Below are 14,899 nucleotides of genomic sequence, written 5' to 3' on the forward strand. Positions count from 1 at the left end.
CCACATGGAACCCTGCTGAGAACAGGGGCAGATCTCAGAATCGAAGACAGAACATGCTAACTCCACCGACGATTGTTAGACCGAAGGAATGTTTGGAACATACTCTCTCCTACCCCATTCCCCCATTAGATATAGGGATGGATGGCTTCAAAGTGTCTTTAACTAGTACATTTCCCATCCCAAGAGAATTTTGGGGATTTTAAACTTTTTTCCTGTCCTGAATTGGGATCAAATGTCAAAATCTCAAAATTTTTCACAAGCTATCTGGTAAATACATTTGTTATTGGGTTAATCAAAATGTTTCGTTTTGAAAATTTCAAAACGTTTCGTTTTTTATTTTTAATTTCCCTCCCACTTCTTAACCATCCATTAACTAAAATTTTTAAACAAAAAGTTGTTTCCAGTGGAAAAAGCTAAGCTTTTTCGGTTTGAAAATGTTGAAATAGGACATTTTGACAAATTCCAAACACATTTTCCCCCACAGTGTTTTTTGGAATTGGGAGATTTGTTGAAACTGACCCTTTCCCACCAACAGTTTGGTCTTGATGAATTGCCATTTTCTAATAGAAAATGTTTTGTTGGAGAATTCCCAACTAGCTCTATTAACTACTTCATCACATACTAGTTCTCTAATAATATATTCAACCACTTTCCCCTGCGGTTTAAATACCCTTGTCGGGCCCTGCGGAGTCTCTTTTATTCCTTGCACATTTTACAAGGCTTTAGCAAAAATTCCATCTTGTATCTGAAAAATAGACTGTGACCATGTCATTACCGTGTATTGTAAGGTCTATGCATAAGAAAGTAGAATTAAGGTTGTACGTTCAATCTTAACTTGGGCATTTTCTGAATTTCGAATTCTTAACTGTGCAACCCTAATAGTTTATTAAAATAGGGTTTTTTAAATGGAATTTCCTAGGTTTTACAAATTTGTTTAAAGAAGAGAAAAATCCATTGTCTGGCTCAGTCTGCCCAGGCTCCATGTGTTCATACCTTAAGGCAGTGTGAGTTACATGTTAATAAAGAGCAACTACTGGACACCTCTTCTTGCAGTCAGGATTATGTAACACCCCTGAGCAGTTGCTGAGGGACGTGACATTAGGAATGTTTGTCATGAAATTCGGTGTCTTTCAGTGCAGTGTAAGATACAAGATGAAATTCAATAGAAGATAAGTGCAACGTACTACACTTAGGAAGGAAAAATCAAATGCACAACTACAAAATGAGGACTAACTGGCTAGGTAATCGTGCTTCTGAAAAGGATCTGGGGGTTAGAGTAGATCAAACCGAATATGAGTCAACAATGTGTTGCAGTTGCAAAAAAGGCTACTATCATTCTGGACTAGGGCGTATTAACAGGATTGTCACACGTAAGACATGGGAGGTCACTGTCCTGCTCTGCTTGGCACTGGTGAGCCCCAGCTGGAGTGCTGGGTTCAGTTCTGGGCACTGCACTTTAGGAAAAATGTGGACAAATTGGAGAGGGTCCAGAGGACAGCAACAAAAATGATCAGAGGTTTAGAAAACCTGAGCTGTGAGGACAGGTTAAAAAACCTGGGCATGTTTAGTCTTGAGAAAAGAAGGCTGAGGGAGGACAGAGCTGGGGACCACACCCAGGTCTCCTGATTCCCAGCCCGGTGCTTAAGCCACCGTTCCATTTATCTTGGACCCCACCAAGAGTCTCTTGTCACCCATTTCTCCCTCTCCAGCCGATGGCTGGCATCCATCTGATTCTGTGCCTTCAGAGGGGCTAACACAGGGGATGGAGCAGAGCCCTCCCACCTCCCGCCCCCTCCTGCCAGCCACACCCTGCTCACCTGTAATTGGTGCTTTTGATAGGGGCCCAGGTGTAGGTCCTGATGACTTCATCGATGTATCGCTGGAATTGCAAAGGGACAAGCCACGGTCAGGGCTCAGGAGGAGACACTGAAATGGCAGCCCGGGTGCTACAGCCCACGGACAGGACAGTGCAAGGAGTCACATTCCAGGCTCTGAGTGCAACAGACCCCATGAGTACCAGGACTGTCACACTGTCTCGCTTTCCCATTGCATTCCATCTTTATCTCCAAAAATATAAGAATTTCCTTCCCCATCTCCACTTGGGCCCTGCCAAGTCCTTACCTCATCCAGGGATTTGATCAGGGTCTTGATGACTCTCTGCCCTTCGCTGCCATCGATCATACTTCTCCGGATCTAGGGAACAGGCAGGAAGAGAACTGAGCCCTGACACACACCATGGCTCTGCGCCCCAAGAGGCTGAGCCCTGGGCAGTCTGCTGGCCGTGTGGGCTCTCTGCAATCCTGTCCATGCCCAGCGCTCCAGACACACAGGGGGAGAGGGGAAATGGGGAGGGGTCGAATGTGGCCAGCCAAGAGCCCAATGGATAACCAGAAGGGAGAACAAGGCATCGTGCCGGCCCCAGGGACGTTGAGATCAAAGAAGAGGGATAACAACCTCTCTGATGGCCCTGTGAGTGGGTGGAATGGGAGCGGCCGATGTTTATGGAGTGAGCGTAGGGTACAGGCATGTTCACGTGCGCTAGCCCCTGGAACTCCTGTGCGGGACTGCTTTCCCTGCAGGAGTCAGGATCGATGCCAGTGAGTGGGTGCTCAAATCCCAAACCCCAGCACCCCTGCCTCCACTAAGGACCAAATGGGGCAAGGTGTCTTCCCATCCTTAGGCTTGTCCCTGCAGGGCAGGGCGGGGTAGGGCAGAGGCAGCATGGAGGAAGCCTGCTGCCCGGACTGTGCTTGTCCTGTGCACAGAATACAGCAGGTTCCAGGGCCCTTTTGCCAGCAGGGCCCCCTAGATGCTGTTTTTAACTCAGCCTTTGCCTCTAGTCTTGGTCGAGGGGTGGAGGGAGAACCCAGCTCACCTCCTCCTTGTTCTCATCCTCCAGCTCAGCATCCAGAAAGTCCAGGGTCACGGGCTCTCGGAAATTGATGATCTGAAAGGAGAAAGAGGCTAGTGAGAATCAAGGGCTCATGGTCAGCAGAGCTGGGCCCAAGCAGCTCGGAGCCAAGTCAACTTCCCCTCATCCAAACCGCCCAACAGCCTGGTCTCAGCCACTCGGGCACTAGTAAAGCACTTGATTGGTCAGCCAACGCCCTGAGGCATTGTGGGTGCTGCAAGACATGGCAACAGCTTGGAAGAGTGAGACCCAACAGGCTGTACTCGTAGAACTGTCTAGCTGTTTGCCTTCCCTGGCACCCCTCACGTCATCTGCTCACTGGGGATCCCAAAGTGCGCTGCAGACACCAATGAACTAATGATCCCCAGTGTCCTGAAGTGGGGAGGGTTATGAGCCAACTTTTGTATAAGGGGAAACTGAAGAAAAGAGCAGTTGGGCTTTCTTCTACAGCCTTGTACTCCTGTCAGCCCCACAGAGCAAGCACAACTCCAGGAAATGGCGCTCTAGGCTATGGTGTGCCGACGAACTTGGGCTGCACGGGTGGAGGGCAGTGAGGGGTGAGTCCAGAGGCAGTGGGGGTTGCACAGCAGTTGCAGAGGACAGATTTGCCTGCAGATCCCTTATTCCTGGCGATGCATAAGTCCAGACTGACTCTCAGCTCCCTGGGGGCACGTGCTGGGCCAACAGATGAAATAAACATCCCTTTGTCTGCCATCAGGGCACATTAGATACAAGGATCCCTGGGAGACCAGAAGCATGGAGGCAAACAGTGCTGTTTGTCCAGTCGCTTTTCCGACGAGAACCACTCGCCCTTTAACCTCAGTGGGCTGATCCTGAGGCAGTCAGGGCAGGTCCCCACTGACCAGCCCTGCACCCTGGCACGTTGTGTTTAGCCCCGGTTCTGGTGGCTGCCCAGTCACTCTCCACCCAGCACTGAGCTCTTCTCAGGCTTCCCTGGTTTTCTTTGCTGATCAGCCGTGGGGCTCTCTGGGTAGAGCCTGCACCCGAGGCACAGAGCCACCTGTAGGTGATTGAATGAAACTGACGAACGGTGACCTGGAGGGGTCAGGGCACCGAGACCCTGCCTGCCCTAGCAATCAGCCTAGTGAGCGCTCTGGAGCTGGAGGATGCGCAAGGAGGCATGATGTGGCTCCTCCCGGAATAGGAGATTGTTTTCAATCAGATCGGCAGGTCCTGCAAGGCTTCCTACCCTGGTGATCCCCAACTCAGTGGTCACAGCACGCTCTGGGCACAGAAAGGAGGTTCCTGTAGGAGGCCCTCACCCCCAGGGATGCTGGACTAGTTCCGCTGCTATGAAAATAGCTTAGTTGTTAGGGGCTGAGCGAGGACTGGGGTGTGTCTATTTATAATTCAGGTATGTCTACATGGGCCACGATCACATACTATCATCAGGGGAGAGTCCAGGGCCATGGTGTGGCCCATGAGGGGACAGCCATTGCAGGGACTGAATGTTGGGTAGGACAGATTTTCCCATTCATCAGGAGCTTATCCAAGGATCTATGTGGCTCCTGCAGTGCACAGGACTCCCTCCCACAAGCAAGCAGGCTGGTTCCTGGCTCAGACCTCTGTGGGGTGGAGTGATAAAGCTGGGCTGGAGCCTGTGGGTCTGACTGGGCACTCGGGGGGGGGGTGGTGGTGTCTGAGAGCTCTAGATGAGCCGCATGCTGGCATGTGGAGGGGTGAGGAATCTGTGAATGGGGGCTGCTCCCTGCCCAGATACTAGAGGGCTGGGTTTGAGGCTGGGTAGAGGCTTTTTCCATACGCCTCCCACGGAAGCCTCCTGTCAAAACGCTGTTTTGAGCCGTGAGGTCTGCGTCCCCACTCGCCAACCTTCCACAGTGGCAGGCTGAGGTATTGCTGCAGCGCTAGAGTCACCCCGGCCTACAGGCAGCATGGGCACACAAACGCAAACACACTCACCTTTCCCCGCCCCAATTGCAGTACAGGGAGCGCTGGGCCATTCTCTGCCCCCCATGCAGCTATCCACCCAGCAGGTGTGCTGGGCCGACGGGGCCAGGAGCGAGCGCAGGCACCATAGTTCTCTGCATGCATGTGGGCAAAGGGGGCTACACAGCAGAAAGGTAACATCTAGGAGAGAGCCCCACACTCCTGTGTTCTCAGCACCCCTGACACCCAGATCCCATTCAGAACAAAGAGGACTTCACAACTGGAGGGATTGGGCTGTCCTGTCTAGAAACAGAGGCTGCAGAGTCCAGATCTGATCCTCCCCAGAGTTTGGTGCCATTTCGATCTGGTGTTCAGGCCTGTCTCTAAGAATGGGGGAATGTCACAGCTTGCCTGGCCCAAGTTGAAGGTCCAGCTCAGACTGATGCGTCCTCCCTGGCATCTCTCACTGCGCTGGGCTGCGGCACGTAAACACAACACACACCTGGGCAGTCATGGGGAGTTGAATGGGCCAAGTACGCTTTCAGCCCCATTGAGCGGAAAGGGAAGGAGGCGAGTGAATAAATCCCACCGTGTCCCTGCCTGTCTCTGCCACTTATCCGCCGCCGATTAATAACGTTGATGAGCCCCGTGGGACATCTGTGCCAATGAAACATATTTCACCCTGATTGCTGCCATTTCTCAGTGCCTAATTCCCAGCTCGCCTCTGAATGATGAATCTCTCCGATTAGCTCTGAAGCAGGGAGCCGATTTTCCCCGCCCTGCACTGACGGACGTGGCAGCCCCACAAGATAAATGATCCCACTTGCTGCTTGCTGCTTCATGTCTCCAGGAAGGCATATTTCATAAAGGGCTGGGTTAATCCCTTCGCATCCTGTCTGGAGGGGAGCAGGGGCCCATACATCATGACCCAGAGAGGGAGCGATTAATGCCCATGGAGCAACAGGGCTTCCTACTTAGCTGTGAGCACTAGAGAGGGTTTTGGGGGCACAGGAATGAGAGGTAATTAGCTGGAGAATGAATCCACCCAGGCCCAGGCGGAGCCCATGTGCCTGGGATTGGGTGCCCTGCTCGGCGTGGCACAAGCACACAGGTAACTCACTTGCAGACGCTCAAACACATACAAGCATGTCCATGCACAGCACAAGATTGCAATGCAGCAGCCTTCGCCCTGAGGTGGGGGGATCAGAAGGGCGCCCTCTGCAGGTCACAGGAAGCCGATACCACCTCTCCTGCCAGTCAGTGCAATATAATGGCCACAGTGGGCAGGATCTAACACCTGGGTCCTATTCCTGGCTCCCTCTGACACTGACCTGCCATCACCACAAGCAATTTGCTTCTCTGTTCTGTGACTAAGTTTCCCCTCTCTGTGCTGGGGGATAAGGATCCTGATCTGCCTGCCAAGGGGTGGGATGGGGGGGCATAAAGTTATTCTGTGGAACATGGTGCAGACAGAGCTGGCATCTCAGCAGTGAAGGGGGCAGGGAGGTCTGTCTGGGTCTGTCTTTTCCAGGCAGAGGGAGCTGTGGCCTAGTAAAATCCAAAGATCCTGGAGAGGCTCCTTCCATGAGAAGCCAGTGTTTGCTGTCTGTCTGAGCCTGAATTTCATGTGGTCCCGCAGACGTGCTTTGCTGGGGGAGTCAATCGCATGTGTGAATCCCTCTGATCACACCGTTATTCAGAATCCCTGCTTTTCCTGGTCAGCTGGGTGGGCACTGAGGCTGGCGGAGTGTGATTAGTGGGACTGGGATGTTTGTCCCAGCTGTGACTGGCTCCAGGGGCTTTCCATGGGGCTACCCTGGCTATGCTCCAGCTGTGCATGTGGAGTGGGGGGGGTTCCATGCATTCTCTCCCAGCCTCCTCGCCCATGTGCCCTGGGCTGTGCCCATCCCTCTAACTGAAAGCAGTGATCAGAACCTCAGCTGGCATCAATCTGTGTCGATGCAGTGACTTCACTACAGCTATGCCAGATCCAGGGTGTTCAGGTCTTGTCATTCCCCCCTGCCATGGCACACAGGCGCTCTCTCTTTCTCAGGGCTGGACTAGACCAAACTACATCAGCACTGGCCTGCTCCTTCAAAGCCCTAACTGGGGGGAGAGCCCGGCTCACCCGGCACCCTTCTCCAGCAGCTGTATCACCAGGGATGGAGCAGGTGACGTCCAGCTTTTCACAGAGACAGGTCAGGCTCCATTTTAACAAATTGGAAAACTGAGGCACAGAGCCCTGACGCCAGCTGCCCAAGGCTGTGCAGTACCAGGAAAAGCCTGGAGCTTTGCTCTTTTTCCTCAAGGGAGTGACATCCTTCGATATGTATGGAATAGGCACAACTACTGCCATACTATCCCCACTGTCTGCTGACACTTGGCTCCGAAGCTGTGAGTCAGACTCTTGGCGAGTCGCAGACTGCACAGGGTCAGGGCAGACTGCAGTGGGTGAGGCAGGGCGAAGCGCCTGGGACTGTGAGGGCTCCAGGCTCCCCTGCATTGGGACCCCGGAGAGTAGATGTGTTCCAGGCCTGGCTAGTGATGGCGGGAGTCAAACTAGGGAGCAAGGCCCCTGCCCTTACCTGAGGTTGCAGGTTTGGATGCAGCAGGACATATCCATTGAGATCGATGGCGAAGATGTAGCCATTAGCCCCTAGCTGGGGGAGGCAAAGAGAAGAGACTGTGGGTTAGGATTCTCATAGAGAAGCAGCTTGGAGCTTGCCAAACTGAGGCCTGGAGCTCGGTGTCTGCCCAGCACAATCGCAGCCTTGGTGTGTGGGGCCCACCTCAGCTGATCCCAATTCAGAGGCCCCTGCCTCCTTCAGGGCCCACCCCACACTCCCCTGCCTCCTCCAGGGTTCCAGAGAAGCCTGGTTCTGCTTCTCATCCTCTCAGGGATGGAACCAATCACCTCTCCTTGATGCAAAAGGAAACGCAGCCCAGATTCTCACTCTGCAGGGGGCTGGAGACTATTCTGGGGGGCCCAGAACCCCAGTCGAGGCCCTCCCGTCCTGGGCTGAGGGAACCTTCTCTTTCCCTGGCACTAGGCTTTGTCCGCTGAGACGTCTCTGCCTGCAGAGTTGCAGTGAAATGCTAGGCTGAATCGAGGTGCCTGAGCAACTGGGCATGGAGCGGTCTGATACCCCCCTTTCTCTGCCATCTCCAACATCTCGCCAAGCCGACGATCCCATTTGTCTGAGCCTTCCCTGCCTGAACGTTTGATATGCTCCTTGCTGCCCAGCTCGCTAGAAAAACCCTGCCATGGCAGTGGGGATTGGATCCCTGGATCCCAGCGGATGATGGTTATTCAGAGGTTGGATCGTACTGTCCTCCTCCACGCCACAGGAGCGACAGGGTGAAGTGTTCTCAATCCAGCCAGGCAGGGGATATGACAGAGCAGGGGCATGCCTCTAGTTCTGACCCTCATAAGCCAGGCTGCTGCTTCCTGGCCAGGCAGTAGGGTCTCTGTAACCCAGTTGTACTCTTTCCCAGCAGGGTGTGACATGTAGTGTCAGATCCTCTGCTGGACGAAGTCATCCCTGCAGCCCCTCTAGCATACACCAGCTGGAGAGGAGGCCAGAACCCTTTAGTGGGGTACCTGCTTCCTGGCAACACAGGCTTTCTGAGACTATATCCTGTAGTGTCCCTCCTGCAGGGGTTGCTACAGGGGCTGGTGCAGTGAGATTTGGTGCAGGGAAGCGATGCAGAAAGGACTGAGGGAGACTGGTGCTGATCGGCACCCAGCTCATTCTATGCCTGGCATTCCCCTCCCCTCATGGCCAAGGGCGGAGCAAAGAAGCCCGTTTCCCCTCCCTCCCGCCATGATCCTGGGGATGGCCTGCAAGGGACCCCTCTGAGTGGGGCTGGCTTCCCCACGCACGTTGTAGCGCGGCGTCAGCTTCTTGATGTCATTGAGAGCCACGTCGATTCCCATCACGCCCAGGATGAGCTGGTTCTGCAAGAAGCAGACAAAGCAGCATCAGCGCCAGGATTAAGAGCAGAGCTGTGGGCATCCCACGTGGGCAGAATGGGTGCCATTCTACTCCCTTAGTGGGTGCAAAACACACACACACACACACACACACACACACACACACACACACACACACACACACACACACACACACACACACACACACACACACACACACACACAGATTTGGAGGCCTGCTGCAGGTCAGTGCAGAAACTTGGCACTGACAGCCCACTCAGCTTCCACAGAAGCGCTCTGAGCACCTGCACTTCCTTCCCTGAGCCCAGACACAAAGGACTCATCACCCAGCAGCTCCTGTGAGGCCCTGTCTGCACTGGGACTGGAGATGGTGCTGGCTCCTTAGGAAAACCACACAGCACCACTTCAAATCTCAGTGCCAAGAGGACAGCTGTGGGAGAGGCTGGTTCTCATGGGTCTGTTCCCCCTACAGCTTTCTGCTTAACTCCTCCATGTACATCTGGGGCCTCTCTGATAGCAGTGCTCTGTCAAGGGAGCAGTGAATGCAGCCAGCTCTGGGGTGGAATTTAGCAACTATCATATAGTGTAATGGATTTGCAAAGCAGGGGACTACAGTTCTCACCAGCCCTCTTCCCCTGGCTAGGTAAGGAGGGAGGGATAGCTTAGTGGTTTGAGCATTGGCCTACTAAACCCAGGGTGGTGAATTCAATCCTTAGAGATCTGGGGCAAAAATCAGTACTTGGTCCTGCTAGTGAAGGCAGGGGGCTGGACTCAATGACCTTTCAGGGTCCCTTCCAGTTCTATGAGATAGGTATATCTCCATATTTAAGGGAAAGATCCTGAATGAGGAAGTGCCCAGGGCTCTGTTTGGGAGTAGGGGCTGCACGGCAGCAGGGAGCTGCAGAGACACCCCAACTATGGCCAAAGCTGCAGGTGGAACACGCTGTGACTGCCGGACGTTGCAGCTCTGGGTGGGATTTACGGGTGGGTGCAGCAGTGGCAAGGCAGGGGGTCATTGCAAAGGGGCCCCAATGAGAGACACTAACTCAGCCTGGCTTGGAAACCCACAAATGCTTATTTGCTTGAACAGATACTGGACTGGAGAGAGCATCCCAGGCATCAGGGCTGCCCCAGGGACCCAGACAGGAACGGCTATGGCTCATCAGGGCTAGCACCTACAAGGCCTAGTTGCTGTGCTTGCCTCCAAGATGCAGTACACTGGGCACGCTACTGGCACTCTTGGGGCTTGGGGTATGGAGTAACCCCAATAGGTACAAAGGCAACGCAGCAACACTACAAGCAGGAAGAGATGACCACAATTCAACAGCAGGGGGCATGTGAAGCAGGCCTAATGTACTCACTAAAATGAAGACAGAACAGCTCAACTCCTGAAAGACACTTGGGCGTCAAACTCCCATCAGGAGTTAGGCACCTAAATGTACCTTGGAGGATCCAGGACAATAACCCCAGCTTTATGGAAAATGCCACAGCGTCTTAACCGAGAGACCAGCAAACAGTGATGCTCTCTGGGACTTGGGGCCACCAAACTAACCACAAAGCCAGGACAGGACACAAGAGAAAATCATAGTAATGGGACTATCCTATGAACATGGGTTCAGTGCCCGGGACAGCTGTCGAGAGGGAGGGGCTTAGTAAGGAGACCATTAGAAGAAGCCAGAATTTGGTTGTAAGCCTGCCTGCTAACCGCAGAGCTGCCCTGGGTAAAGTTAAGACAGGTCACTTAATTAAGAGCAAAGTGCTCAGGTTTTCAATGATTGTCTTAGCATTTAACATCTAGCTCTTTAGCACTGGTTCTGTGCATTCCCCCTGCCCAAGCTCTCCCCAGAACAGTAATGGAGTTTTGCAAGCCCTGACTGCTGCTCTCTGCACTGTTCTCTCCTTATTACCTGTGAGACCTGAGCGGCAAACTATAACCTCCTCAGGCAACGAGCACAGCTATAAAAAGCAACTTGACCTGAGAGTGGATTTTCTCCCCCAGGTCCTAATTGTTCCCCAAATGACCACGAGTGTGGGAGGTTAGTGGGTGATGGTCTCAGCCGTTTTGCTACACGAGGATCTGCTTGACAAAGGCAAAGACTTGATTGGATCTATCAAAGGCATTTACTGATGTAGTGTCTCAGCATCTCGCCATCTTCAGTGGAGTTCTCCTTGCAACGGCCTGTGCGGCAAGGCTGTTATCCCCACTGTACAGCTGGGAAACTGAGGCACAGAGAGGCTAAGGGACGTGCCCCCGGTCACACAGGCAGTCTGTGGCAGAGCAGGGACTTAACCCAGGTTTTCCAAGTCCTAGGCTAGTGCCCTGACTGCCAGACCATGCCTCCTCCATTGCATATCAGGATTAGAGATGACTCTGGGTCCCACAATCCAGCCCTAGGCCTCTGTTTCAGCTCAGTATGGAGATGGGTCTGAGCCAAAAAGTCTGGCTCCAGATCCAAACGTCCCCCAGCTCTGGGAGTGTGAGCAGAACCACAGTTTTAATCTGCCCCATTCTTGGGAAAGGAGCCAGCTGTCAAGGTCTGGATCCAGATCTGAAGTTTCTAACAGTTTGGTTCCAGATTTTGGACCAGGGCCCACCTCTACGCAGGACGTGCCCACTCCCTTCTCCACCCTCACACATCCTGCCCTCCTGCTGCTCCCCTTGAAGAGACACCAATGCCCACAGCTGCCATCCTGCTAGATGTGGGACAGGCCAGGCTGCTTCAGCAGGCCATATCCCAGCTCCCCAAGGGACAGAGGCTTGGTCTCCTGCCTTGTTGCGTACCCAGTTGGGAAACAGATTGCTGGCTGCTCAGAAACACGAAGTGCAGCAGCAGTGCCACTGCTGCAGTGATCAGTCCAGAGCAGTACAAAGAGGTGCACGTGACACTGAGAGAGAGGAGGCTGAACCAGTGCAGAGCAGCGAGTTGAGGGAGGTGATGGAATTAGGGCACCATTGCTGGGGATCTGGTTAGCAAGGGCTATGTGTTGCATTTGCTCGTTGCTTTGTGTTTCACCTGCCCTGGCTGCCTCTGGGAGCTGCCTAGAATTCACCCCCCCCCCCACCTCCTTTGTCAGGCAGCAGCCGACTCCCCTTCAGCTGGTGGCCTGCTCTTTGTTATACTGGAGCAAATCTCTGGGCATCTGGGGTTTTCCTCGCATCCCTGTGGCCTGGGCCACAACCGCTTGAGAGCGCACAGCAGCAGGGGCAGGCCCAGCCTCTGGCTCTGGAAGTCCATGGGGTAGGTGCAGATGGGAGGGGATGATGCCAGAACAGCCAGCCTAGAAATGCCAGCCACTTGACCACAAGAATTGTGCTGCCAGCCCCAGTGGGAGTGGTGGATCCCTGTTAGGGGAGAAGTGGGGTATGTACTCCAGCTCTGCTTTCCCTTCTCACCCTTCCTTCACCACCGCTGTGGCTGAGCCCCTACTGGCAGTGCTCCCACCCTTGCCAGCGCCTACCATTGGCTACATCCGGGGATGCAGCATCCCTGGAAAGGGTCGGGAGCATCTCCTGAGTGAGTGTGGGCTGCTGGCCCAGCAACGGAACCCTACGCAGCACCCCAGGGCCTCGTCACATGCTGCAGCTGGCACTCTAGTCATTGCCTTGGTTCCTGGCACAAACAGCTACCACAGCACACGCAGGGCCGGCTCTAGGCACCAGCAAACCAAGCACGTGCTTGGGGCGGCACATTTTCAGGGGTGGCATTCCAGCCATCCTTTTTTTTCTTTTTTTTGCTTTGGGCGGCAAAAGCCTAGAGCTGCCCCTGGCAGCAGCAGTGTGTCGTGCGCAGGGGGCGCCCTGGGGCCACTGCGGTTTGCGCTGTGGGGGAGTAGTGCCTGCACCTTGTGGCTGGACTGGGCAGGCTCCGAACGGGGGACACTCGGGCTGGGGGCTGCCCTGCGGGGCACACGGAGCCATCTGCAGGTGCTGCAGAGTGGCTGCCCCCCAGCACCGCAGCCAGGGCTGGGTGAAGCAGCCTGAGCTGCCCAGGGACTGGCGCAAGGCAGCCAGAAGCAGCAGTGGGGCCATAGAGGGTGGGGTGCTGCCATGTGGGGCCTGCGTCCTGCTCTCTGGGGCTACCCTGCCCCGGCTCCTGAGCCCCCTGCCAGGGTGGTCCCCTGGCTCTGCCCTCCTGGGTCCCGGCCAGTCCTGGAGGCAGGAGCCCCAACTGGAGGGACCCTGGGCTGAGGTGTGGCCCGGGACCCTCTCTGCTTACCCCAACCCTGCCAGTGCTGGACTGGCTGGAGGCGAGGGGGGAGGGGGAGGAGTCAGCACTGGTGCGGGGGAGCCCAGGGCTGGGGTTGCAGGGGGTGCATGTGGGGGGGACAGCCCAGCGCTGGGGCAGCAGGGGGTGGGGGGAAAGAGAGAGCCCAGGGCCGGGGTGGCAGGGGGTGCCACTGGGGGAGGGCACTGGTGGGGGAGGTGACAGTCCAGAGCTGAGGTGGGGGACAGCCAAAATTTTTTTTACTTGGGGTGGCAAAAAACCTAGAGCCCGCCCTGGGCACACGTGGCTCCCTCAACCCCCTGCGGGATGGCATAAGCTGGGTCTAGTTGCACAACTTTTGTACTTTAGTATCAACTCGGGAAACTACAATAGCTGGCAAGAAAGCCGAGTGGGAAGGGAGCCGGGGGAAGAGCTCCATTCGGCATATGGAGCCATAAACTGGTTCACTAACCCCCACCACTGCTTTCCTCACCTGCCCTGTCTCCCTGATCTGCAAACAGGATCCACAGAGTAACGGGAGCCACTGCTCCATCTCTCTATACTCCACCCTCCCCCTCACCCCAGCAGCCCCCCACAGGGCATCCGTGGTTCCTGGGGTGAATGCAGCATCTCAGCTGTCCCAGTCCTGCCCTTTTGGGTGGGTTGATCCAGCCCATGTTATCAGCATCCTCATGGCTCTGGTTTCATTCCCAGGGAATTACAACGAAAGTTAAACCAGCCCTAACCTCCCTGGTCACATGGTGCTGGCTCCGCCTCCTTGGCATCAGCTGCCACCTTGCATGCAAAGAAACTACAAACACATGAAGTTCTTTTCTGCTCCATGCCTCTCCCCTAGGATGTGACTGCAAGGGGAGGGCAGGGGTCCTGAGGCAGCCTCCCTGCTAGGTAGCAGCCTGTGCAGCCCTATGGTACAGTCTGGGCATGTAGTGGCACGTTAGGTATGGATGCAGGCAGCCGGATGGAAAGCTCCCTGGAGCTCTGGTCAAACTCTAGTGTTAGCAACCAGCAGGGCCCAGTGACTGCAGAGGACCCGCTAACTCAGCACCACTCTACAGCCACAAGCAAAAATCATCCTTTATTTAACCCAGCAGGCAGGGAAAGGCCAAAAACCCAGAATTTAAAACCAGACCCACAAAGGTATTTAGGCTCCTAACTTCCACGGATTTCCTGACATCCAGACTGCACCAATACTCTCCAGCTTTGTGGGGTGTGACCCCACATTTCAGCTGTGCTTCTTCTAGAGCTTCGTCATCACCAGAAACATCTGAGGGATACCCCCTTGCCCCTCCCTGCCTCTCGCATACACACATCCTCACGCCAACACACAGTGAGCAGTGGGGAGATTGTGGAATCGGAGGCATCCCATCTGCCGTGATGATGCTATCCACTGACACAGACACTTTGGTCTCAGTATCACAAAGTGTTTTACCAATGGTAATTAGAGGAGCCTTTCGCACTTGCCCCTCTCATGGAAGGGATAAAAAGGGACCCAGCTCTAGACATACAGCACCTGCTGGGGTGGAAAGCAGCAGCTGCTCAGCAGCACACAGCCGTGCTATACGACAGTTCATGGTGGGAAGGGAAGAATATCATATCCAGTGGGAGCTGATGAAACAGGGAGGCAGGCTAGGAATTTGGCCAAAGACCAGAGCAAAGAGCCCTTCCATTTCACAAAGCAGCAAGGCATTTCTAAATCATCAAGACCTTGATTTTCCATCTCATGCAGAAGGGGGAGGGGGATCTTTGCAAGCAGATTCAAGGTTGGGAGAACACCATCTGTTGAGCACTCATCACTGTGAAAGTAGAATGAATTATATTGTAAGAATAGAAAGGATTAAAGAAATGTTGTCTGTACCTTTAAGCAAAATTGTTGGAGTGTTGCAATCCAGGTGTCAGGAA

The 14,899-nt window shown here is 54.3% G+C and overlaps 2 protein-coding genes across 6 annotated transcripts in view; one reads left to right on the plus strand and one right to left on the minus strand.

Moving 5' to 3' along the window:
* CYB561D2 (cytochrome b561 family member D2) overlaps positions 1-14,899 on the plus strand; it is a 532,125-nt gene that overhangs the window by 93,882 nt on the left and 423,344 nt on the right. The window lies entirely within an intron of this gene.
* CACNA2D2 (calcium voltage-gated channel auxiliary subunit alpha2delta 2) overlaps positions 1-14,899 on the minus strand; it is a 638,569-nt gene that overhangs the window by 47,382 nt on the left and 576,288 nt on the right. For all 3 annotated transcript variants that reach the window (XM_075072870.1, XM_075072869.1, XM_075072871.1), the window contains exons 17-21: positions 8,703-8,777; positions 7,405-7,479; positions 2,876-2,947; positions 2,122-2,193; positions 1,818-1,879 (exon numbers count right to left, since the gene is read on the minus strand). In XM_075072870.1, the coding sequence (XP_074928971.1) occupies positions 1,818-1,879; positions 2,122-2,193; positions 2,876-2,947; positions 7,405-7,479; positions 8,703-8,777 (356 nt within the window). The remainder of the gene's footprint in view (positions 1-1,817; positions 1,880-2,121; positions 2,194-2,875; positions 2,948-7,404; positions 7,480-8,702; positions 8,778-14,899) is intronic.

The sequence above is a fragment of the Chelonoidis abingdonii genome, chromosome 16, assembly GCF_003597395.2.
Source record: "Chelonoidis abingdonii isolate Lonesome George chromosome 16, CheloAbing_2.0, whole genome shotgun sequence".
Taxonomy (NCBI): Eukaryota; Metazoa; Chordata; order Testudines; family Testudinidae; genus Chelonoidis; species Chelonoidis abingdonii.